Raw genomic sequence first — 26,339 nt, forward strand, 5'->3', positions numbered from 1 at the left:
GTTGCCACTGTTGGGCCCTTGAGCGCGGCCCTTAACCCTCAACTTCTCAGATGTGTAATGAGATAAAAATGTAAGTCACTCTGGATAAGAGCGTCTGCCAAATGTAAACTTCATGTCCTCTCTCACTGCATCCATAAATCTCCTCTTTGGTCTTCCTCTAGACCTCCTGCCTGGCAGTTCCAACCTCAGCATCCTTCTACCGATATATTCACCATCTCTCCTCTGAACATGTCCAAACCACCTCAATCTGGCCTCTCTGACTTTATCTCCAAAACATCTAACATGGGTTGTCCCTCTGATAAACTCATTCTTGATCCTATCCATCCTTGTCACTCCCAAAGAGAACCTCAACATCTTCAGCTCTGCTACCTCCAACTCTGCCCCCTGTCTTTTCTTCAGCGCCACTGTCTCTAAGCCGTAGAGCATCGCTGGTCTCACCACTGTCCTGTACACCTTTTATTTTGATAAATAAAGATTATGATTGTGTTCACAATGCACCTGTTGGATAGTAAAGATCTTACACAGATAAATGTAGCAAGTCGTTACCTGGGATGTGTTTGATGTGAAACTGAACTCGGGGAAAACAAAGAAATTTAGACATCATCACAGAAACTTCATTTGGTAGTTATTTTTTATTTTTTTTCTAAAAAGGCACTCACTACATTGAAAGTAATGCTTGCACAAGTCTATTATGCACAATTTCATTGCACAACTTTTAAAATTTGTATATAGATTTTTAAAACGGAGGACATTCAGCGTTTAACTTGATAAACTCATCACGCTGCTAAACGCTCATTTTTCAGAAGCACATAGCAGTACACTCAATACCATACCATAATATATTAGCACAAAAGGCATGCTTTTAGATTCCATATCTTTACATTCTTTTTTTGTTTGTTTGTTTATTTTAAAATGCTTTGAACATTTTTTAAAATCTTCATAGCATCATCTTCATGACAAACATTTAGTCTTTTTGCTGCATTCACACTAGACTACTGCGAACGAGAAGAGAAGAGCACGTCAGGTGTGTAAAGCTGAGCAACGAGCACATGTGCGAAGGATTGCGATAGTGAGGTATTGCATAGGCATGTGCCAATAATCGCTTACACGATACATCATGATATTCAACACACACGATACTCTTAATGTAGACAAAATATCATCATTCCTCTGTGTTTACTCTGGATCAGAACCGGAACATCAGAACATTGTGATCATATCGTAAACCATGATCTACTGGGATGAGGCGAATGAAACATTGACACATGCCTACTTATGCAAGGGAATCATAGTTAGATCTCTTAGACAACATACACACACACACATCAGACACACACACATATACTGTATTTTTACACACAGAAGGCATGTATTAGGACAGCTTCACTTTTTTTTGCAAACTCAATAAAACACAGGAAGCTTTTCAGCTTGGGAAAGTGCTTAAGTGTTAATGAGGATGTGTTTAAATCAAAGCGTGAAGTGAAACTTGAGCCAAAACTGGAATGTTCACCATGTTCACTTTACCGCACATGATCTGTTAAGATGCTAATGGTGCTGACAGTTTAGTAAAGTGTACAGCCACACGGGTAACACTGTGAGTATTTTAGAGTAAAGGGGACACCGTGAACATTTGATCTTTGGCCATTCTTTAACCGACTCAAAAAGTGCATCATCAATCCTGATCTGATCATATTTTTGACACTATGGCTTCAATTCCACTCCGTTGTCAAAAACATGTGCAATGAACGGTGACTTCGGTGGAGTGTCCACACAGTCTAGACGAATGTCTGAGTGCACTAGTTTGGGTTTCATCAGCTATTCAAAAAGTGGTTTGATTAAGGTGTTGTTACCCCAAAGATGACCATTACATTTAATCTTGCAGAACATCAGTTGCTGTTCTGCCTTTTAACATTAAAGCAGCTATAAACAAGTCCTCTCTCTCATCTGGCTGCACTCGCACATCAATCATATCCACATTACTGAATCAAGGGAGTCTAGGTGAAACATGGAAAGAAAATTGAGTATAAACTGACAAAATCAGAAACCTTTGCTCTCAGACATTTGCTTCTGACCGTGTGTTCAGTTATGTAGGATGGACTCTAAGCCCTGAGATCTCATTAGTCATGAAAATGGACATCAGTTATGTTTTTAAAGAGGAGAATAAAAATCCAAGATCATGCACATACGTCATTGGGTTACAAATTTTAGAATTTCATCCAATTATCAATGCTACCTTTGGGCAATATGATTTGTAAGAAATATACATTAGGCATGAAATAATCATAAGTTATGTTATAATAATTAGTTATAATTTATTTACCATCGTGTACTCCAGCCCTTCCGACTTTTTTCACCTTTTAAATCATCTAATTATCACTACAAAACAGTAGTCCAGTAGTACAAAACAGTCTTCTTTCATTATAAAAAAAATGTATGAAATGATTGACAGGTCTGATAATTATTGAACTCTTTCATTTTAACTGACCACCTGATAGTCCCACCCATTTCCTGTTTCACTTTAGCAATACTTTGGCCCATGTTGTTTTCCAATTTCGATCCTCCTGCTTGTGAGAATATCACAGAAGTAAAAAGTCTTGAAATTTTCACATTTTGGATTTGAAAGACTTTAACATTAATAAACAACATTGATTCTTTAACTAACTTTGTTCATTTCCCACTTTTAGCTTTGCATTCTCACTTTGCCATATAAACATAAATTTTATCGCATAAAACCAAAATGCGTATGTGTTTGTTCATTGCTTTAATTCATTCTCAGGCCAAAGTTACTAAGTGACGTTACATTATATATCCTCACTGTATAGTGGATAGACAGCTACTCACCTTATTGAACAAAGACCTGCCTAGTTGTGTATGGCACCAAAAAATAGGTGCTAGTCCTAGATCTGTCTTCATATAATCCAATAAATTAGTGAACAACCAGCAGTGGATTAAATATGATATATGACATATGATGACATATGAAATATCAAAAGTTAAAAATCGTTAAAAACCCTGCCTAATGAAACTGGGACACTTGAACAATGTGACTACTAAAGAAGATGCCAGAATGGAAGACATGTTCTATGTGATACCATGACACATCCTTAATTGCTTTAGGTAATATCACAGTTTAAACTTTTATATCAGCCCATGCCTAATGTATATTGTGGAGTTTCAAATATGTTTTGTCCTTTATTTCCTTCTGCATTCTGAATTTATATGTATACTGTAAGTTCACTGTAGAAAGCGCACAGTATCAACACTCCGTCTTTTCTTTCACTTTAATTGGCTACAGTTCGCTCGTTGAAACTTTGCTAGGATTCTTGTTCAAGAACTACTTTGCTTTTATTGATCTGTCAGATGATATATAATTTTTTTTTTGTAAATCAAGTTATCAGGACACAGTGAAAAGTTTCACCAACATTAAAATGGGATGTTACAATTTTCCCATCAGCATCAATGAGAAATAAGGCACTTGTAGTTTTCAAGAAAAGATGTTTTTCTCTCCCATCTAGATGTCCATTTCTACCTGAAACTCAAATTTTTCTACTTTCCCTTCTTTTTCTAACTCTTCCTCCTTTTCTCCTTCTCCCTCTTCTTCTTCTATTTCTTTGGTCTTTTCCGGGACAAGCATGAATCCATTCTGTGATTTTGGGCTCTCGACGAACAACGGCAGATCAGATAGACTGGTGTTGACCTCCTTCTCCAACTCTTCCTCTTCCATCTCTTTCTTCTCCTCACTGCCTGTTTTCCGTCCATCTCCTGGAATGTTCTTCTTCAGCTCCTTGTTCTTGCCCCGTTTGGCCAGTTTGCTGACAGAGCCGAACCGATTAAAGATGTTGTCATTTAGCTTTGCATTGATGCTCTCCTGCGACGACGTCTTAAAGTTAGTTGCTGCATCCAGCATGTTGAAGTTTGCGGATCGTCGCTCGTTAGGATGACTTAAGATGTCGAGGGATTGAGCACGCTGGTCCAATCCAAGCTGTCGACGCTCCATGTTGCGAATCGTAGCGGCACGTTGAAGCTTATCGTGAACCTCAACACTGAGGCGACGTCTCGTTTCTCTGAACTCGGCCCGGACGTTTGCTTTCCACTCAGCAGCATGAGCTTTAAATTCGCCAACCTGAGAAGACAGATAAACACTTTATAAACCCTATGAAAGCTTTATGGGCTGAATTTATCATCTCCCTTCATCTTTTATTTACATTCTCAGAAGAATTTGTGAGATCCATTTTCATCAGTATTGTTTATATTGATCAGCAATGAGATGAAATAAAAGATCAAGAACAAACTGTGTAGTATGAGGAATAACAATGGATTGATTCTAACAATTTTTGTTGCATTTTGCTGCATTTTTGTAAAACGTGGTGATTGCTGTCTGTCCAAAAAAGTAGCACATATTAAACCTAAATTTTAAGGCTTGTACAGTGGACACTATGCATGATGGGTGCTTCACTTCACACATGCAACTTCACCAAGTGTCTAAGTGATCTCTGACCACATTACTTCCACACAGTTGACAGTTCCACACTATCCTTCCTGGTTTTCATAATGTGTTGAAGGGTTCTTTAAGTCACTTACAAATCATTTCAGATCTACTTAATTGTTTTCTTTGCTTAATAATAATTTTACTCCACCGAAATAGTGTCATTCATTTCATATATATATATATTGCCAGGTGTTGTGTAATGAACTGTAAAACAGACATTTTAAAAGAAATTCTTACATTCATATTTTTAGACAAATAGGACAAGCCCTTCATTTCGATAACAGTAGGAAAACAAAAGCAACCACAATTAACAGGTGAGAAATCACAGCTCTGAACAATTCATAGCAATTCATGTGACGTAGGGGCGTTGTATCTGCTGAGAGATGACGGTTCTTTGACAGCCCTAGCTGACTCGTCAATAAATAAATAAATAAATAAATAAGTAATATATGAGTAAATAAATAAGTAAATATTTTTTAGCTAATGTGTGGATGATTTTTTATTAATTTTTGCCACGTGATGTCACAGAGACAAGCAACCAAGAATTTTACAGCACAGTAAGTGCAGTGTGGCAAAAAGTTTGAGACCTGAGAAAGCCCCTTTAGTGTGTGTCTAAGAAGATGTCTATAAAGGTAAAGTTCAGTAATATGTTTTATGACATTTTATTGGTATCAGACACCAAATTGAAACTTGTTGCACAAATGAACAATATTTGTGCATTTGGATCTAAAGAAACACTGCATGCACCACAGGTCAGGTCTGAGGAGCCTCGCCTCTCTCATCTTCTATACCTCTTTATCCTGTATACGGGAGGGGGGCCAGGAGCCGTTCCCAGGAGAATTCGGGACACCTTGGATTGGGTTGTGCAGATGCACACAGACACACTTACAGTACAAGCTCATTCATACACTACAGGTAATATGGGAACACTAATTAGCCTAAACTGCACTTGGTCTGTGGGAGGAAACTCACCAAGCATGGGAGAACATGCAAACTCCATGCACACAGACCAGAGGTGGGAACTGAACCTAGACCCTGGAGGTGCAAGATGACAGTGCGTACCACTACGCCACAGTGCTGCCAGTCTGAGAAATGTAAGCTTAAAATCTAAATGAATAATTTGAGGGAATTTTATACTTGTCAAAAAACAGATCATTTTCACCAATATTTTTATGTTATTTCCATATCCTTATCCAAACAGGAATATACATTAAATAGAGATTGCTCACCTCCTCTTTTGTCTTTTTGGACAGGACTCTTAGCCAGTCTCCGATCATACTCAGTACAGCAGCGAAGTAGGCCAGACCAACCAGGATCCAGAACCAAACCAGTGGCTTATACCAGTTATAATATTCTTTTTCTCTGTTTCCGCCTGCAAAATCCAATAGAGTGATACATTAGAATGTGAGCAAATTTACATCATTTGGCAGATGCCCTTATCCAGAGCAAATTACATTTTGTTCCACTACATACAGTATATAAGCAGTTGAGAATTAAAGGCCTCGCTCAGGGCCTAACTGGGGTTTGAACTTGGGATCTTCTGATCAGCAGTCTTACGCCTTAACCACATAAACTACCCCTGTACTCTTATTGACTGGGAATGGATGGGGCTTAATGTATAGGGAAGGCGATATAAAGTCCAGTCAGATATCAGTAATGGTTTTCTGACTAACACGCATCCACAGAACTATAATAAAATACCAGGCGTGTATGTCACCAGCAGAGACGTGTGCTACAGTGGCAATAAATAAACTGTCGTATCTCATTACAACCACAAAGTGTCCAATAATCATGGGATTAGTTAAACTAAAGTGTCTCATTTCAGTTTGAAAACATAAGCAAAGCCAAATCAATATAAGATCGAGTGTACAGCGGTCCTGACTGATGGCGTTAGAGTGTTCTGCAACGCCTGATACACATACAGGTTCCATAATCCATCTATAATGACTGATTCAGGTCCATCATGGAATAGAAATCTGTGACTTGTCTTTGTCCTGCTCATTCTACTCACTCGTTACCACAAGCCCATTCCTTTTGTATGTGTGTTTTAAAAGAGTTCATGAAAACAATAAAGACTAACAAGATATTTAATATCTAATATTTGATCATCTGGGCGTGGCTAAAGTAGTGCTGGAGCAAAAGGGAAATAGGGTGTAATGCATTTTCAGCCAATAAGAAGATTGTTTTAATGCATCTGCTGAAATATAAGGAGACTGAATAGACGCTGTGATACCTGCAACGTAATCTCCGATGCCAACAGTTGTTAGTGTGATAACAACAAAATAAATCGCATCGAGTGCCGTCCATTCTTCAATTTCTTTGAAAATAACAGCAGGGATTGTGACGAAGACGATGCAGCCAGCCAGGATGAAGAGTAACGTCGAGGCCACACGGATTTTAGTCTGGCTGATTTGGTTATTCTTGTTCTGATGGTGAGAATTAAAAAAATATATATTATCAGAAACATTCATGTGTATTTCCTCTTTCTCACACACAGGATATGAATACTGATATTAAAATATAGCTGTAACTATTACAGTATAAATAAAACATCAGTCAGTATTTCAGCCGAAAGTCTGGGGAATAAAGTTGGTCACGAACAGAAATTCGGATATTTAAACTGTATAAAATTTTAGTTGAAGTACAAAATTAATGATGAAAACACTTTCACTTTATTAGGAACGCCTGTACACCCAATCACATAGCAGCAGCAGCAGCAGCGTACCAAGTTTAAACGCTTCAGATAATGTTTACATCAGACACTAGAGTGGAGAAAAGTCTCGGTGACTTTAACCATGACATGGTTGTTGGTCTCAGATCTGCTGGTTTGAGTATTTCAGAAGCTGCTGATCTTCTGTTGGGGTTTTCACACACATACACAGAACGGTGCAAAAAACAAAAACATTGAGTAAGCAACAGTTCCGTGCCTGGAAATCCTTAATATTAAAGGTCAAAGGAGAACACCAGATTGGATTGAGTTGCCAGGAAGAGCCACTTGTCCTGCTCACCCTGTTTAAAAAACTGTGCTTACTGTCAGCTCCGAGCAGTCTGATCATCGATCTAATCTCTCTCTCCAACAGCAAGGTCTTTCCGCCTGACACTCTCCACACATAGGGTGTGTTTTTGTTGTTGTTGTTATTTTGCACAATTCTAAATAACCCTACACAAGAGCCTTATAAAGTGGACAGTGAGGTCTATCGGTAGAGATTTCAGAGCTTGGGTATCTGCTTGGGTATCTTCTGTAAAGCGGAAAACAGTAACATATATAATTACTGATGTGAGATCCTCCAGGAATAATTACACCACAGCTCCACCTGGCACAGTACGGCTGTCTGAACAGGGCTAAAGGCTCGAGCAAAGGGAAAACTGTCTAACCTGTCACACACACAGACAGAGGAATTCAAGCTAATCTGAAACCAGACGAGCAGATGTCAAAATGTTAAATGCAAAGTATTTTATATCTGCTAAAACCATTCTCTCACCTTAACACACTTTAAACAGGATGAGAAAGTATTGGAACATAAGACAGACATAACAACCTTCATTATATGTAGTATGTATTATAAGCTTTTAGTAAACCTTTAGTGACAATAGAAGTGTGATGCACAGCGACAGTGTGAGTGTGATATCTCACCATGTTTAGTGAGTGTTGATGAACTGTGTAATAAATTTAATGACATTTTATACTCAGTGACATTTTGTGACTGTGAAGGTGAACCTCTGTCCTGAAGAAGCCGAATTAATCCTAATAACGTGTTGTTTCTCTCCGTTCATGTCAACACGACCCGTTTAACCTTCCTGCCATCACTAAAGACTTTACATGCTCGGCTCAGTCTCTTTACATGATATGAATTGCTTATTAAAATCATATTTCTGTTAGATAGATGAAGCTCAACTATGAGGTGTGTTTCAAAATGAAATTCACTACAGTTTGTTTAATGACGCACACTATTTTAAACAGGGTGTGGTAATAAAGTTACCTACTGTAGGAGTACTGCAGGTCTTTTTTTCCTTTCTCTCAGCATTGCCTTTTACTTTTCCAAGACCCACTCGCTCACTGCATTAGTAACACTTATTCATATTACCTTCAGATTTCCTTAATTAAAGTATAAATCCAGATAGAATTTTATTATTTTTATAATTCTTTGATCAGCAGTGCAGAGGATCAGGATCTGAGGATTCTCTCTGAAGAACAGATTTAAAAAAGCAAATTATTCTTATTCTCATTCTTATTACCCTGAACATCTTCTCCACTTTGGCGATGGTCTTTACAAAGATGGTGCCGAGCTGATCCCCGACTCCAGCCAGCAGGAAGCCAAAGAGCGGGATACCGAATATAGCATACAGGATGCAGAAGGTTTTACCTCCCTCTGTGCTGGGAGCGATGTTCCCGTATCCTGTAGGAGAGTGAAACAAGAGAAACATTGGAAATAGTGTGAAAGCATTTTAAACTCACACACCAATCAGCCCTAACATAACAATGTAAAACTTTATGCACAGTATTGTTGGTTCTGCTTGTGCCACCAGAGAGACTTTGGACTCTCTGAGCGTGCTGTGGTGTCTGGCATCAGGACGTTGGCGGCGGATCCATTTGGTGCTGTGTGTTGGGGCACATCCCATGGGACTTGATCATATTGGGACATGGGGAGTTTGGAGGCGGGGGACGGGGGCCTTGCGGTTTTGCCTGCTGGGCCCCGTGTGCAGTGGGCTGTGGTGCACTGGGTGTTCTGGTGCCTTTCTATTACGGACACCACTGACTTTACTTGGAGATTTGTGCTGCATTGACTTTTCTGTGGGATTGGACAGGATAGACTGGCCATCGTCATTGGTGTATACTGGTTTATAATGTGTTATCAGTGTTAATGTGCTAATGTCAGTGATGATTAGTGCATTTGTTTCAATTATTTTCCATGATTTCTATGCATACTGTACTTGCAAAAATGTACATTTTCCTCATCATATTGATGCTGTTTATCAATCTTTCAATGAAGTTCTGAACAAAAAAAAATTACATTTAGCCACGCCCACAGAACTCCATAAAAGGCAATATGAAGACGAGACGGTATAAGTGGGCTCTGGTTCAGTGCTAAGATGGTCAGGGGTTCGAGGCCCAGCACCACCAAGCTGACACTGTTGGGCCCTTGAGTAAGGCCCATAACCCTATCTGCTCCAGGGGGCGCTGTATCCTGGCTGATCCTGTGCTCTGATCCCAGCTTCCTAACTAGGACATGCAATAAAATAATTTTACTGTAAGGTACGTGTGACAAATAATCACACGTCTTAATCTCACGTCTCGTAACGTGTGATATATCAGCTATATAGAAATCTATACGGTAGAATTACGTTTTCTAAACATTACATTTCTCTTTGTGTATACGATACAAACCTATAGTGGTGATGACGGTACCAGCGAAGAAGAACGCGCTGCCAAGATCCCAGTAGCTGAAGTTGTACGTTGTGTCTCCTATAGGACTCACTCCAGCACTGAAGGCGTCGATGGAGTGCTGCGGAGAACAAACACACGTGAACCATCGTACAGACGTACAGTACCCGCGCCACGCTGCTGAGGCTCTGCAGTAATGATGTCATTAACACTAATGAATCGTTATCTCAGACGCACACTGAGGCACCCAGTGGGCGGAGCAGATGCTGGCCCCGCCCCAATCCTCTCAGCCTGATAGGAAGTCCAGGCAACAGATGGGGGAAGCAACAGGAAGTCTGTGAGGTGTGAGAACCGACAGCAAAGGAAGCTCAAGGGCATGTAAACAAGGACGAACTCAGAGAAATCCATCACACAAGACACACACACACACACACACACACACACACACACACACACACACTCCAAGCCAGAAACCTCAAGGGTGACAAACAAGCTCCATGGGGGTGAGACGATGATGACATCATCATGAGAAAGTCTCTCAGTCTGTCACTTACCCTATGTGTGTGTGTGTGTGTGTGTGTGTGTGTGTATGTGTGTGTGTGTATGTGTGTGTATATATGTGTGTGTGTGTGTGTATATATGTGTGTGTGTGTGTGTGTATATATGTGTGTGTGTGTGTGTGTGTGTATATATGTGTGTGTGTGTGTGTGTGTATGTGTGTGTGTGTATGTGTGTGTATATATGTGTGTGTGTGTGTGTATATATGTGTGTGTGTGTGTGTATATATGTGTGTGTGTGTGTGTGTGTGTATATATGTGTGTGTGTGTGTGTGTGTATGTGTGTGTGTGTATGTGTGTGTATATATGTGTGTGTGTGTGTGTATATATGTGTGTGTGTGTGTGTGTATATATGTGTGTGTGTGTGTGTATATATGTGTGTGTGTGTGTGTGTGTATATATGTGTGTGTGTGTGTGTGTATGTGTGTGTGTGTGTGTATATATGTGTGTGTGTGTGTGTGTGTGTGTATGTGTATGTGTGTGTGTGTATATATGTGTGTGTGTGTGTGTGTGTGTGTGTGTGTGTGTGTGTGTGTGTGTGTGTGTGGCAAAAACAAAGTGGACAAAGGTATTTTCTTGTTATAACTGATTGGTGTGATCAGCGTCATGTCCATCTTGTTTTGCCACACACACACACACACACACGCACACACACACACACACACACAACCAGACATGCACTTTTAAACAAACATTGACACACTCTAAAACACTTATTTACACAACTTATTTAGAGTGTGTCATTGTGTGTGTGGGGGCTAGTGCTTGCTTCATGTGTGTGTGTGTGTGTTAATCCTTTAGCAGAATCACCTGTCTGGTGTTTAAACATGCTCTGAGTCATTGTAGATGAATCACAGCTCATATAGTTGCGAATACACACACACACACACACACACACACACACACACACACACACACCACTTCCCACTTTCAGTCCTGTAGGATCTGTACACCAGTGATTTCACTCTTACAGAATAAATTGATGTCATTTAAGATCAAATTTAATGATGAATCTTTGAATGCGTGATGTGAGGACGGAGGTTTCCTGTTTATATGGAGTGGAGCCTTGAGGAGCCTTGAGGAGCCTTGAGGAGCACTTCATGCAGGTGGACTATACAGTAGATGACGCAGGTGATGATTTAAAGCTCTGACTCGGGTAGACGGCTGTAAAGTGTATCTCTGGGCTGCAGATGTGGCAGCAATTCTACTCCGCTCAGTCCCACACGGGGCTTTATTTACATCTGAGATCACCATAAAAGTCAAATCAGATATTTAACAGCTGAAGAGATTTAGGATCTGTCAGGTACAACGTGTACAGCCATAAAATAACGACTCGTTCTAGTGAAGTGTCTGCTAAAACCACTAGGAGTTTTGCCCGGTCGAATCACTTTCACATTCTTCAAGTGCATTTTGTAAGTAGTGTCATGGCGTGCTTCCAAAGCTGTTGTCGCTCTCATTCACTCCATAACCACACTATGTAGGTGGCCTCTCCTTCTGCAGGTGTGCAAACTTTCCAGTCCCTGCACTGATTTCTTTATTCGGGGCACGGTGTCCAATGACACACGTACACACAGCACAAAGAGCAGCTGATACAGAAAGAAAAAATAGATCTTTAACCTCTCTAATGAGACTTGCTTTTGCTTTACACACGCGCTGTACACACACACATACTGTACCTGTACAGACACAAAATAAAATATGTTTTACGTGGTCACAGTGTTATAGTAAACAGTACACGTGTGCACGGATGTTGATTATACCAGTGAGAGACGCACACTAAGACCCAGCAGGGGAGACGATTACCCACAATTCCACAGTACAAGTGAGAGGAAAACCGTTGGCTCAGTTGTGATCACGTGACGCTCGGCGTTAAAACATGAAGCGCATGCGTGATACATGATACTCGGTACTCGTAAACCAAGACTTGTTGGTTTTCCAAGTCAAATTTTATAAAAAATCTTTGCTCAGCGTTACTCGCAATCCGAGGTTTCGAATATCGAATATTAATATTTTCTTATCCCTACATAATATAATCTAGAACATAATCTGTAAACACATTTGAAACTAAAATCCCATTCTAAACAAAATAAAAAAAAATAAAAATTATCCAAATATACCTAAATCTTTTATAATTTAAATTTAAAAAATGTTTCTATAAAATTTGAGTATTTTGTTGGTTTCTTTGTTGGTTTGTTATTAAGGAATGTATTCGAGTGGTTGTGCTTTTATATTAAACTAATTAACCTTGTGGTACTAACAGTAACTGTCTCTGTCTCTCAGTATTTTACCGGAACTAACCCGCACACGGCTGTACGTATATCACATGTCTCAGCCTTTAATTAAATTGAAAGCATTCCTCCTTGAGTGACTCACACAAGAGCTTTTTGTTCAGCTCTTTATTTTTAGCGTGTTCAGTATTTTCTGAGCTTGAGCCTTTTCACACTTTAGTGGTTGAAAAAAAAAGTACATGCAGAGTCACGGGAGCTGAAAAAAACCCCCCACTGCATTACAGTTTCCCACGGACGGACTTTCCACCGTCAGTATTTACAGCGACAGAAAACCAAGTCACCGCCACACCATCAGCTCTGTGGTTCGGTGGTCCAGCACAGTCTGATCGTCATCTGGTGTTTTTATTTATTCATTTCTCCCGCACATCATTTATTCGTGTGAAGAATACACTGAGTGTGCCATGCACCAGATCGATTTTCAATCAGCACTTGGCGCTCTGCAGTAATTTGTCACACACTCAAGGTTACTCTGCAATGTGGCAAAAAAAATTGAAAAAAAAAAAAAAATCCTGTTATCACCTGGACTATCTAAGTTTCCCATTACACACTGTTTAGGTGTTTGGCAGGGGTTGAATATATTATTAGTCAACACTGAAAAATGTGCACAGACAAGCACATGAGTGGAAACTCAAATCACAGTTATTAAGAAATAATAAGTAATAAAACAAAATACCTTTAGAATTGGTTTTGAATTCGATTCAATTGACATGGATGAATCAGTGTAAATCAGAAAACCATCACATCAAATCCATCGGTTATATCAGTGCAAATCAATCATCTGTCTGTAAATAGGCTCCACCCACTAGCCCCTTAATTACATGTCAGATGTTACAATTTAGGTGGCTTGATGATGTAGTGGTTAGCACTGTAACCTCGCACCTCCAGGGTCCGGGTTCAATTCTCACCTCAGGGTCTGTGCATGGAGTTTGCATGTTCCCCTGTGTGGGATGGGTTTCCTCTGGGTACTCTGGTTTCCTCCCACAGTCCAAAGATACACAATTTAGACTAACTGGCATTCCCAAATTGCCCTTAGTGTATGTGTGTGCCCCGTGATGGGGTGGCACCAAAGCAATATAGACTGTGAGTGAGAGTGAATGTTACAATTTATTGTCTTGTACATCCAGTTACATCACACACAGCCTAATTTATTCAGGTGTTGCAAAAGTGAGCCATTGTTTGCCTGACATGGTTGTCTTTTTTCCTCTGTGTGTGGATTTATGCCCCACTGGTAGCATTTCTACCCACTGGTAGGAGGATCGCTGAGATCCTCCAGCACTTTTTGGCCGGTTCCACCATCTCTCAAGGATCTAGACTCGTTTCTCTTCTGGCATTAAGTGTTGGAATGAACTTTCTCTAGATGTCCGTACAGCCGAGTCTCTGGCAATCTTTAAATGACGACTCAAGACATATCTGTTTCTTCAGTACTTGGGCTAATCCCCCCACTACACCCCATCCCCCCACTACCTCCCATCAGTGTTTGACTGATGGTACTTATATAGTAACCGGGATACCCAGTGGGAAGGATCTGTTTAATGATGGAAACTTAAGCACTCTAGCACGCTTTAGATAAGATAATCTGCCAAATGCTTAAATGTAAATGTCTTAATGAGAGCATTTCATTTTCAGGGTGGCTTGACTTGTAAAGACTTCTAAACTGACTAAATTCATGGTTGTTTATAGAGGTGTCTTTAAGTTGTTAAATACCTTTATCTTAAAGAGAGCCTTAGTTTAAAGGAGTACTGTAGCAGTAGTAAAGTTTCTCTTTGTATCCCTCAACATTGGGCAGGAAGTTTCTTCCAACGTTTCTTGTCAACTGTGTCGTCGTCTTGTCTGCCTCTGAGTGCCTGTACATCATATTGTTAAAGTTCTGGGAGGATAAAGAATCATTTTCACACATGAACTGGTCTTTAGTGGAGCAGATCAACTGCCCTGGTATCAATACAAGATCTCAGCCAAAACAGGTGGTCCTGTTATATTGAATGTCAGTTTTCGTCAAAATTGTTGGCACTCCTGAAATCTTTCCAGAAAATCATGTATTTCTCACGGAAAAGTATTGCATTAACACATTTTGTCATACACATGTTTATTCCCTTTGTGTGTATTGGAACGGAACAAAAAAAAGGAGAAAAAAAGCTAATTTGACATAATGTTACACAAAACTCCAAAAAAGTGCTGGACAAAATTATTGGCACCCATTTTAAATTGTGGATAAATAAGACTGTTTCAAGCATGTGATCCTACTTTAAACTCACCTGGGGATAGTAACAGGTGTGGGCAATATAAAACTCACACCTGAACACAGATAAAAAGGAGAGAAGTTCACTTAGTCTTTGCATTGTGTGTCTGTGTGTGCATCACACTAAGCATGGACAGCAGAAAGAGGAAAAGAGAACTGTGTGAGGACTTGAGAATCAAAATTGTGGAAAAATATCAACAATCTCAAGGTTACAAGTCCATAGACAAGTAACCAGAGATACAAGTCTCCAGAGATCTAGATTTGTCTTTGCCCACAGTGCGCAACATGATTAAAAGGTTTGAAACCCATGGCACTGTAGCTAATCTCCCTAGGCATAAACGGAAGAGAAAAATTTATGAAAGGTTGCAACGCAGGATAGTCTGGATGGTGGATAAGCAGCCCCAAACAAGTTCCAAAGAAATTCAAGCTGTCCTGCAGGCTCAGGGAGCATCAGTGTCAGCGTGAACTATCCGTTCACATTTAAATGGAATGAAACGCTATGGCAGGAGACCCAGGAGGATCCCACTGCTGACACAGAGACATAAAAAAGGAAGACTACAGTTTGACAAAATGTACCTGAGTAAGTCAACATTCTTCTGGGAAAATGTCTTGTGGACAGATGAGACCAAGATAGAGCTTTTTGGTAAAATACATCATTCTACTGTTTACCAAAAACATGACGAGGCCTACAAAGAAAAGAAGAGAGTACCTACAGTCAAGTACACTTAGGCATTTGGCAGACGCTCTTATCCAGCATCTGAGAGTTAAGGGCTCAACTTGGTGGTTGTGGGGTTTGAACCTGGGATCTTCCGAACCGTAGTCCTGGCCAGATGTACAGTATGTGGAGTAGTGGAGGTTCAAAGATGTTTCGGGGTTGTTTTGCTGCCTCTGGCACTGGGTGCCTTGACTGTGTGCAAGGCATCATAAAATCGGAGGATTACCGAAGGATTTTGGGCCGCACTGTAGGGCCCTGGGTCAGAAAACTGGGTTTGTGTCTGAAATCTTGGGTCTTCCAGCAGGACAATGACCCAGAAATGGATGGCAACAAAGCGCTGTAGAGTTCTAAAGTGGCCAGCAGTAAGTCCAGATCTAAATCCAATTAAACCACACCTGTGGAGGGATCTTAAAATTCCTGTTGGGAAAAGGTGCCCTTACAATATGAGAGACCTGGAGCAGTTTCAAGTCAAAGTCAAAGTCAACTTTATTGTCAATTCTTCTACATGTACAGTGCATACATATAGAGAATCGAAATTGTGTTTCTCTCTTCCTCGTTACAAATAACAAAAAAAACACAACAACAGAGCTGAGTTAATTGAGTTTCTGTCCTGGAAAAAGAGACAGTTATCAACACAGAAGGTTGATATAGAGAAAAACGGAACAGTGCAAAAAAGAATAGTGCAAGTGTGCTTATTTTAGTTGATTAAAGTGACAATAAAGAGCAATTTAAAGCAGTATACAAAATGGGGTACAAATACAGTATGAACAGGATATGTAGCCTACTTTTTTGTGTTATTTGTTTGCAAAGGAAGAGTGGTACAAAGTTCTGGGTGAGAGGTGTAAAAAGCCTATTGATGATTTTAGGAAGCGACTGATTTCAGTTTGATTTTCCAATGGGTGTACAACCAAAAATTAATTTAAGGGTGCCAATAATTTTGTCCAGCCCATTTTTGGAGTTTTGTGTAACATTATGTCAAATTTGCTTTTTTTCCCCCTTTTTTTTGTTTTGTTCCAATACATATAAAGAGAATAAACGTGTGTATAGCAAACCATGTGTTAATGTAATACCTTTCAGTGAGAAATGCTTGATTTTTATAAAAAAAAATTCAGGGGTGCCAACAATTTTGGCCATGACTGTATTATAATAATCATAATAATTATTATTTTTTTTATAACTCTTGCATTTTCACTGCGTGACAGTCTATGACACAGCCTGACCATCTGCAGCTCAGCATCAGTGAGATAAATGAGATGGCATTGAGTTCAAGAAGGACCTCAGGGACCTCTGTCTGCTGTCCTGCGTAATGGAGGGGACATTGAATTACTTATGACTAATACACAGCTCAGGGTACAGTTTCATATCAGACTTGAGTAGACTGATAACACAGATGCTGAGGGCGAAAAGTTTCTGAGCTGTCATTCTTCCTGAGGAGAGTCAGGTCCTCAGGTGTCTGTAGGTGACTCCAGCAGCTGTTCACTGCTGCTTCTGCCATCTGCTACAAAAGGGGCAGACGTTATCCTTTGGAGGTAAAAGTCTGAGCAAGGGTTTCACCTGCACAACAACTGGCCAGTAGTGAGCTATGGTAGGGGAAATGGGGCGAGTTTAAAATGTGCAGTGCATTGAAACTGTACTGTACTGATTTAAGAAGCTCTTTTAGAGACCAGTAATATCAAGTAAACAGATTTGTACCAGTACCAGGGGTATGGCTAGAAGTCAAGCTATACTGGCGCACAGGCCCCATTTTTAGGCAAATCTTTTTCTTTTTTTTATGTTTGTCCTCAGCTTGTAGTTCAGGTTAAAGTGCATTATGATGCATCCATCAATGTCTCACTGCAAACACTAAGAAGCACCAAATCAGTGAGGTTAAGGGGTGCCAGTGAAATGTCTCCTAACGACCAATGTATAATCCTGACTACATTAGTGCACTCATGCGTGTACAATCCCAGCGCTGTTAGGATGAGAAGCAGTCTCTACCTCCAACAGAATTTAAGCCCTGATTGTAAATTAAGTGGCCTCCTTTCAGAACTTTTTTCCTGAGTAGAAATCTAGAGTTACTATGACAGCTAATATTTTGCTCTGAGACAGAAATCAATACTTACAGGAACCACGCTACCTTTTCCCTTCAGTTAGAAGCTGTTGCTCAGTTCAGGACATTGTGCATTAAGAAGCTTTTGCTGCTTCCCACAGTGATGATGTATCAGTCCTGTTTTAACTCATACATCATCACTGTATGGTTTTATACACAGTTCTGATCTCCACGTTTATAATTCTGTCTGGTTTTCTACAAGAATAACACCTAAAATTGCTATTATGAAAATTTTGTTTGATTAATAACATCTTTTAGACAGACATTACAATCTATTAATCATTATTTTGATCACTTAGTTGCCTTTAATCTGTAACTTTACCACTTATAATGCTAACCCGCATCCTCAAGAATGTTTTTTTTAGGTTCTCATGATGTTGATAAGGAACGTGCGACAGCTTTTGGGATTAACTCCCATCAAACACACTGCCTCTAACACGGTGTATTACTTACAGTAACACATTTACACAATGCTTACCCAAGAATGTAAGAAGTAAGAATTATGTAGAATATATGTTTATAAAAGAAGCAGACAGTTACTTTTATGGTATTAAATGTATAGTCAAAACAGAAACAGGTAAAGATACAATGTTTGTTTTAATGTGAAAATTAATAGTTAACTAAGATCAGTCTAAACATTTGAGGTCAACACAGAACACGACTGTTAACCTGCAATCCTCACTCCAAACACACTGCCTCTACCTCAGTCATTAAACCAATTACCCTGCCTTTACCTTAATCCTATAACAGTCATACTGCCTCTACCTCATTTACTGCCTTCAATTAAGTCACAGTTAAATTTTATTTGTCACATACACAGTCATACACAGTACAATATGCAGTGAAATGCTTATACGACCGCCAGTGACCATAAAAATAAAAGATTATGAATACATAATAAACATGAATAAAAAAGAAATGCAATAGAAAATAAAATATAATAGACAGATTTGGTGGCACATGAGCAGGGCGCAGGTTTGATTACCAACCCAGGCCCAAACCAGGTATTGGTTGCTGGGCATCCATATTGCCAGTTCCAAGACCGGGTAGAAGGGTGTCAGGAACGGCATCTGGTGTAACAACTGTGCCATGTTGTATGCAGAACAGGTGGCCTGCTGTGGTGACCCCTTGACATAAGCAGCCAAAAGACCAACAGCTTTAGTTGCTAAACCAAACATTAGCTCTCATTTAATCACCAACCTCACTGCCTCCACCTCAGTCCTTAATCCAACCACACGGCCTCTACCTCAGACCTTAAACTAAGCATGTTGTCTTTACCTCTATTCTATTCCTCCAAGAATGCCTCCACCATACAGAGCCCTACCTCAATTATTGCCACTGCGTCAATCACAAGGCCAAACACACAGCCCCTACATCAATCACTCAGGACAACAGTCATCTTTTGCATATGTTTTCATCTTTTGCCAGATTTTGCATCCATAACTGTATTGAGATTAGCTTCAGTGTGCTGAGACACTCATGTTTTTTTTTTCTTCAAGGCTCCACAGGAGATCTGGAAATTTGGCTCTACATTTATGCTGTGCCTATGCCTGTGTTCTTTTCAACTGACTCAAGAAGCAGCATCTTTAGACATTTTTCCAGGACAGTATGTCCTTTTTAGATGGCATTGTGAAGATGTCGGTCTTGTACGATTCCCAGTTTGGGGCAAAATGTATGAAGTGGAATTGGTGGAACTCAAGTATAGTATGAAAACTTCACAACTTCAAAGGAGCCTTAGAAACTTCCAGAACCATGTTCCTAATTAACACCATGACCTTCATCAATCTGATTTCACCTCAATCATCAGATCAGACATCCGTCTAATACAAACACCAGTCAAAACACACTTCCTCTTCATTTTAATTACCAGACCAAACACAGATCGAATGCTCACAAATCTTCCTTTCCACTTATTTTCATCCACCACTCTACTTTGCCTGGACAAACGTGTGAGATTATTTCCGGATCGATATGATGCTCTTGTTTCTCTGGACCTAGGACCCTAGAGGAACTCTCCAAGAGTTAAGCTTGCATCAGTGTTGGATCATAGAGTACAGCATAATGTATTCGGATACTCATTGCACATTATGTTATCATGGACACTCCAAAATAGCTTTGAGTAGGCCACAACTGAAATGTTGATGATCTACATATAAGACAGAGGTGAGATCTTTTATCATCATATCAATGTACCAATGTATTCTAAATGTCCTTATACTGTATAAAAACTAAACAAATAAAAAAACAAGGTGGATGGTTTAACAGATTGAATTCAACCGTGCATCATGTTTTCTAATATAATAAGAGCTGACAGATAACTTTTTAGCAAAGTATTAATACAAAACTGACAAACCATAAACTGTAATAATAATAAAATATAAATACATAATAATAACTTACCTTAATAAGAATCTCCAGTTCGTCTGGTGTTACACAGGGATGCTTTTGCAGGAACGCTGCCTTCTCAGTTGTAATTGTGACCTTTTGGTTTCTTTCAAACGGCTGCTCAAAGGCTCGAAACGCCAAACCGCCAGCTACTAAGTAAATCACCACCACCACGAAGACAGCCAGCACTGTCTTCCACTTCATCACGGACATAAGTGCCGAGCCGTCTGCCCCTGCCTCCATGCTGGCTACCATGCTAGCAGGCCGTGAAACTGAGAGGCGAGGAAGTGAACATCCCATTGGGTTCTGCATTGTGGCCACGCTGGCCTGGACCAAGCTGGACTGCAGCATCCCGGGCTGGACTTTTTTCGGAGGCATGAGGTTGGTCTGGACTTCCACTGTGGGAAATAACACAAACGATATGATCAAAAATCTATAACTCATCTGCCATCCCATAATATCCACATAAAGGTTGGAATTTTTTTTCAGAATCTATCAATAATCAGATTTTTTTTAGCTTATTTAATCTGAACACTTACATCATTCAGTATTTTCCTACAGGAACACACAGTGATTAATTATTCTTGTAGACCAATCATTTTCCAGTGTTCATTAAAGAACAACAATAACACAAATCGGTTTCTGTTGTCACTTACGCTACAGCAGCTATAAACACTCACTCTATAACACGTAACTTCAAACCCAGGATCGATTCCGCTCTTGTTTGGATGTCGGTGTAATCATCACAGGTTTGTTTACAGACCGATAAATTTCCTCCAAACCCCATATTGACTGTAATTTCATACTGCTGTACACACAGTTTTGGCAAATAGAAAATACCCGGTACATCCCTTATTACTCTTATTCATGTTTAACTAGCTCCAGTGCAGCCTTTCAGTGAGAGCGCTTTGGGCTCAGTCTTGTTTACTTCGTTTGTAATAAAGACATTTGATATTCACTCCCAGGAGCAGATCACGTTCAGACCTAAGTGCTGTTGATGAGAACCTCAGACTGTGTTCAGGACCACGCCCAGGTTTAAAACAACTTTTTATGTCTGGAGCGTAAGTGCACATGTAAAACACTAATAATGCACAATCTAATTCCAGCTCTGCAACTGACTTACGTTTTATCTTACAAATAAACTGATAAGTGCGTGAGGACAGCAGGTACAAAGAGTTTAACAGGTTTAACACATCTGAGACATTAAACTATGAGGAGTATTTATATATTTATATATTTATATATTGTACTTATTTTTTTTTATGCAGTTAAAAGTTAGTGATGTCAAATGTGAAATCAGGTCATGAGTTGGGGCACAAGCGATAAAAAACCAACACAGGGAGCAGAGTGCTGGTGAAAAATACATCTAGTTAATTAAGGATTGAAGATGAGAATGTCCACAACATGGACAAGCCAATTATTATTATTATTATTGTATTATTGTGTTCCTGTTCATAAAAATAAATATGTGTACCGGAAGGCATGTTCACATCTAAGCATAACATAAAATCCACCTATGTTTTAGGTTCCCCTAGTGCCATTAGGGCGCCTCTGGCCCTCGGTGTCCCTGGTCCTGTCTCCACTGGTATGTAATTGGTATATAAATGTTATTCAGTTCACCGTGCAGTGGTGTTAATGTTATGCCTGATCAGTGCACACATTCTCACCAGCACTGTGTGTTTCAGCCACAACAGTAACACCGCCGCCAGCTGCCAGACATCACAGCACAGTCCCACAGGTCTTGTGGAGTCGTGCCTCGAGGGGCCGAGTCGCCCCAGCGGCGCCAACACAATCGGGTTTTGTTGTGTTCAGTGTTTTAAAGGCTGAACACAACAGTGCAGTGAAATGATGACTGTTTAGATTAAACTCATCCAATCTAATGACACGACAAAGCTACAGTGGTCGCCATGCAATTTGTAGCAAGCTGTAGAATGTCATGTCTCGTTACAGTTGTGTGCAGAAAGCCATGAACACTCCTATAGAGACATACATCACTGAAAGCTGTAGCTCTGATATGAATTTGTTTTGAACCATTTCAAACATTTGTAACCCACTCCATCAAGCTCCAGTTCACAGCGAGTCCGTTACCGTTAAGTGACCTTGCCGTAAGGGCTCATCACAAACTCCTAGCGCTCTGTAGCAGAAATCACGGTCTTACCACCTCACACTGACTCGTGTGTAAAGGCTCCACATCACCAGCACTTCACCACAGTGCATCGCTTAGGTTCAAACACACACACATCTACAAGATGGAGATTGTAATGGGTTTATAAGCTGTTGGAAAAGACAATAGGGAGCAGAGATCACACACACACTCATACTAACACCCAGAGAGACCGTAAAAGAAACACACTCACTCACCCACACACACTCACCCACCCACACACACACGAATAAAAACCTTCATTCAAATTGTAAGCAAATAACACACTATTATTATTATTATTATTATTATTATTAACTGTACATGATCCTTTTTTGACTTCATCTCACATAAAATACTGCAGTTTCTAAAAAAAAGATAAACTAAATAATAATAATAATAATAATAATAATAATAAGAGATATTTTGGGTGGGAAATGTGATTATTATTATTATTATTAATTAAAGAAACATGCTCAGATAAACATTAATCTAAAAGAACAGAAACAGTTTGTACTTAACACACACACACACACACACACACACACTGCAGGTGTTAATTAAACTCAGGGGATTTTCACTGTTTTGTATTTTGATGTAAGATTTTGCAAAAGAAGATAGCATTGTGTGTGTGTGTGTGTGTGTGTGGGAGGGAAAGAGAAGAAAAAAGGGCCAGTTGAGGCGGGAAATGCGGTAGAAACGTGAGTGACATGTCTGATGTCAACACCATGAGCTCATGCCGTAGTGTCCGGGTTGCCAGATTGGGTTTATTGGTCAGTGCTGATGAATCCCACACGCAGCCCGCGCGCAGGGGTGTTTACTGATCAGGTCTAATCATTTGGGTTGCCAGATTATATTAAAAAATAATAGTTTTTTTTTATTATTTATAATTGGTTTTTAGAAATGTTGGATACAACTGATGAGAAATGTGATGATGAGCAGTAATCAACACACACACACACACACCTTATTATGCTGCTTAGAGAAATTCCACATTATGATTTCAGCACCAGGAGCTCAGGGTCATTATGCAGCAGCTGGAGAGCAGGGTTGCCAGATTGTATGGGAAGATTCCAGAATTTACTTAAGCGTGTTTTATTAATTTTCACTTTTTGATCAGGATTTGGACATGATGGTGAATGTTTTTAAGAAGTAGTGAGTGCCCATGGGCCTCAGAATCCGCTGATAAATATTGCAAATAAATATGCTAATCATAGTTGTAACATCTTTATATATATGAAATAGGATAAAAAAAATCAATAATATTTTATTATAAAGTAAACAATGTTGCATATCAAAACGAATGCATAAGCACATACTGATAAATCTTATAGATCATTTATTTGTAGCTCTTATTTTTATTTGCGTTAAATGTGCCAAAATTTCGTTAATGTTTAAGAGTGTCACGTGACTAAGGCTCAATATAATAGTAACATAATATTTAATCACGATAAATACGTTGTAATATATATATATTAATTATTAAATTATGTTATATATATGTTGTAATATTATAGCAATCATGTGGGGGGCATTTTAATACTTAACACGGAGTGCTTTAATAAACCTTTGATTTAAAGATAAATAATATTCATGTTAGTTTAATAATTCATGTTTTAATCACTGTAGTTACATTAAAAATAACATAAATGTTTATACTTATACATGCGTGTTTCTATTTTATGTTACAGTCAATCTCTCTCACTTTCTCTCTCTCTCTCACACACACACACACACACACACACACATTAGGGTATGGTTATAAGAAGGTGAAATCCAATGCCTCACTATAAGTGCAAGTAATAGAATAATGCGAGCGGTCCAAGTTGCATTAGCGCGCTTTTGTTCCCGCGCGCGCAGACACACACACACGCGCGCGCGCAGACACACACACACACACACGCACGCACGCACGCACAGACACACACGCGCGCGCGTTAATAAACCCACCTGGAGGAGGACTCAAGCTACTGCTCGGTTTCCTCTGATTTTCCGCCGGAAATTTCATCTTTATCCGCCGAAGGTTTCACTAAAGATGAATCGGAACATCAATTAAAATTAATTAAAGCAGTAAACCGGATCGAACCGCCTCGCGATCTTTCGTTTCTTCTTCGCCGTGATGTGGAAGCGGAGCGTCATCTCTGAGCTGAGATACCGAGCAGAAGACCAGAGGAGAGATGGAGAGAGGAGGAGAGAGGAGAGGAGAGACCAGAGCCGCGCTCGTGCTGTCCGCTTCTGCTCTGACACGGGAGGAGACTCGCTCCTGGTCCTGTTGATCTTAAAGCGTCTACATCCTCCAGGCTCCTCTTCAGGTTCCTCCCAGCAGCTGCAGTGCTGAAGTGTTACACAATAAGCGTGTGTACACACACACACACACACACACAGAGCCCCCTCCATCCTGTGCACTATGCACCAAGGAGCAGATCATGCATGAAACTCCTGCTTTAGGAAAATCTACTTCTGTCAAGGAATTACAGACAAAAACAGATTATATTCTGAACTATTATTATTAGTTGTAGTAGGATTTTTTTTTTTTTTATCATTGTAGGAACGATGATGATGAGGAGGAGGAGGATGATTTATGTGATCTATGACTCATATTTGATTTTTTTTTCTAGATACATAGAACATTGACCATAAAGGGTTTTTGATTAGAGGTAATATTTTATCTAATCTATTATTTTATAAATTCCTAATCATATATTATTATTATTATTGTTAATTCACTTAATGATTTCATGTTTTGGACCTGTTCAGAGGAGAGATGGTGAATATATCAGTAGAAGGATGCTGAGGTTGGAACTGCCAGGCAGGAGGTCTAGAGGAAGACCAAAGAGGAGATTTATGGATGCAGTGAAAGAGGACATGAAAGTAATTGGTGTGAGAGAAGAGGATGCAGAGGATAGGGTTAGATGGAGGCAGATGTGGCGACCCCTAAAAGGGAACAGTCAAAAAAACAAAGATTATTGTTAATTAATTCATTCAATTATTATTCACATGTACCTTACAGAACAGTGGGATGATTTTTTTCACACATCCAAGTTAGGAAGCTGGGATCAGCCAGTATACAGCGCCCCCTGGAGCAGATAGGGCGATGCTCAAGGGCTCAGCAGAGCCAACTTGGTGATGCTGGACTCGAACCCCTGACGTTCCGATCAGTAAACCACAGCCTTAACCCTTTTACCACTTCCTATATTATTATTATTATTATGGATTTTATTTATACTGTAAGTAATATTGTTTCCTGGTGTGTAAAACAGAATCGTGAAGGATCACAGCTCCACAGGCATTTGTGTTTATCCCTTGTGCTCAAAGACCCAGTGTTATAATGCACACAAACATTTTTGTTATTTATTGGATACCTTGGCACTGGTCACCAGAGAGTAATGCACACCTGAAAACATACACATGTTCTTTTTTGCTCACGGCTCATAGTAAGAGCAAAAACGTAAACAGGGTATATGAATTCAAGCAAGTAACACCTGTTCAACTTTAATCAACTTTAATCAACTTTAATCTGACACTACCTTCGGCAGGAAGGTACATTTAAAAGGGTACAATGTTAAACACCAACAACATAATCTGTAAACATGGTATTAGTTTTCATTGTTATGATGAAGACATACAGTTAATGTATATGTCTCAGCAAAACCAGATAAAAAAAAAAACAGCTTACTAAAGTTGAGCAATGTGTGCAGAACATAAGAGATTGGATGCCAATTAACTTCCTTCTTAATCCTGATAAGACAGAAGATCTAGTCATAGGACCGTAAGTAAGAAGAAGTAACATTTTAGATCACACTGTAACTTTAGATGGCTTTTCTTATCTGAGCGAACTGCTAGTGTCTTACGAACCGCCACGCCTACTTCGATCAAAGGATGCAGGCTGCTTATCAGTACCGCGTATTATGAAAACTACAGCTGGGGGCGGAGCTTTTTCTTACAAAGCCCCAAAATTATGGAATAGTCTTCCAAATAGTGTTCGGGACTCAGACACAGTCTCAGTGTTTAAGTCCAGGCTAAAAACCTATTTATTTAGCCAAGCATTTTTATA

General features: G+C 39.6%; 2 protein-coding genes across 2 annotated transcripts in view; one reads left to right on the forward strand and one right to left on the reverse strand.

The window, feature by feature from the left end:
• Positions 1–26,339, forward strand: part of LOC128514933 (myb-related transcription factor, partner of profilin-like) — an 85,012-nt gene that overhangs the window by 50,331 nt on the left and 8,342 nt on the right.
• Positions 665–24,616, reverse strand: kcnk10a (potassium channel, subfamily K, member 10a). Its single transcript, XM_053488652.1, has 7 exons — positions 24,236–24,616; positions 20,158–20,540; positions 9,876–9,993; positions 8,726–8,886; positions 6,723–6,915; positions 5,719–5,861; positions 665–4,123 (listed from the first exon to the last, which is right to left on the reverse strand). Exons 1-7 carry the CDS (start codon positions 24,291–24,293, stop codon positions 3,512–3,514), a joined length of 1,668 nt encoding a protein of 555 aa, XP_053344627.1. The 5' UTR covers positions 24,294–24,616; the 3' UTR covers positions 665–3,511.

This window comes from Clarias gariepinus, chromosome 27 (genome assembly GCF_024256425.1).
Source record: "Clarias gariepinus isolate MV-2021 ecotype Netherlands chromosome 27, CGAR_prim_01v2, whole genome shotgun sequence".
Taxonomy (NCBI): domain Eukaryota; kingdom Metazoa; phylum Chordata; class Actinopteri; order Siluriformes; family Clariidae; genus Clarias; species Clarias gariepinus.

Bases quoted from the DNA above. Each gene is read 5' to 3' on its own strand.
- kcnk10a (XM_053488652.1), bottom strand. From the start codon at position 24,293: ATGAAATTTCCGGCGGAAAATCAGAGGAAACCGAGCAGTAGCTTGAGT. The intron at 8,887-9,875 runs GTTTGTATCGTA...ACTCTCCTACAG, and splicing joins TACCGTCATCACCACTATAG to GATACGGGAACATCGCTCCC. The intron at 5,862-6,722 runs GTATCACAGCGT...TGGATTTTGCAG, and splicing joins CATCGGAGATTACGTTGCAG to GCGGAAACAGAGAAAAAGAA.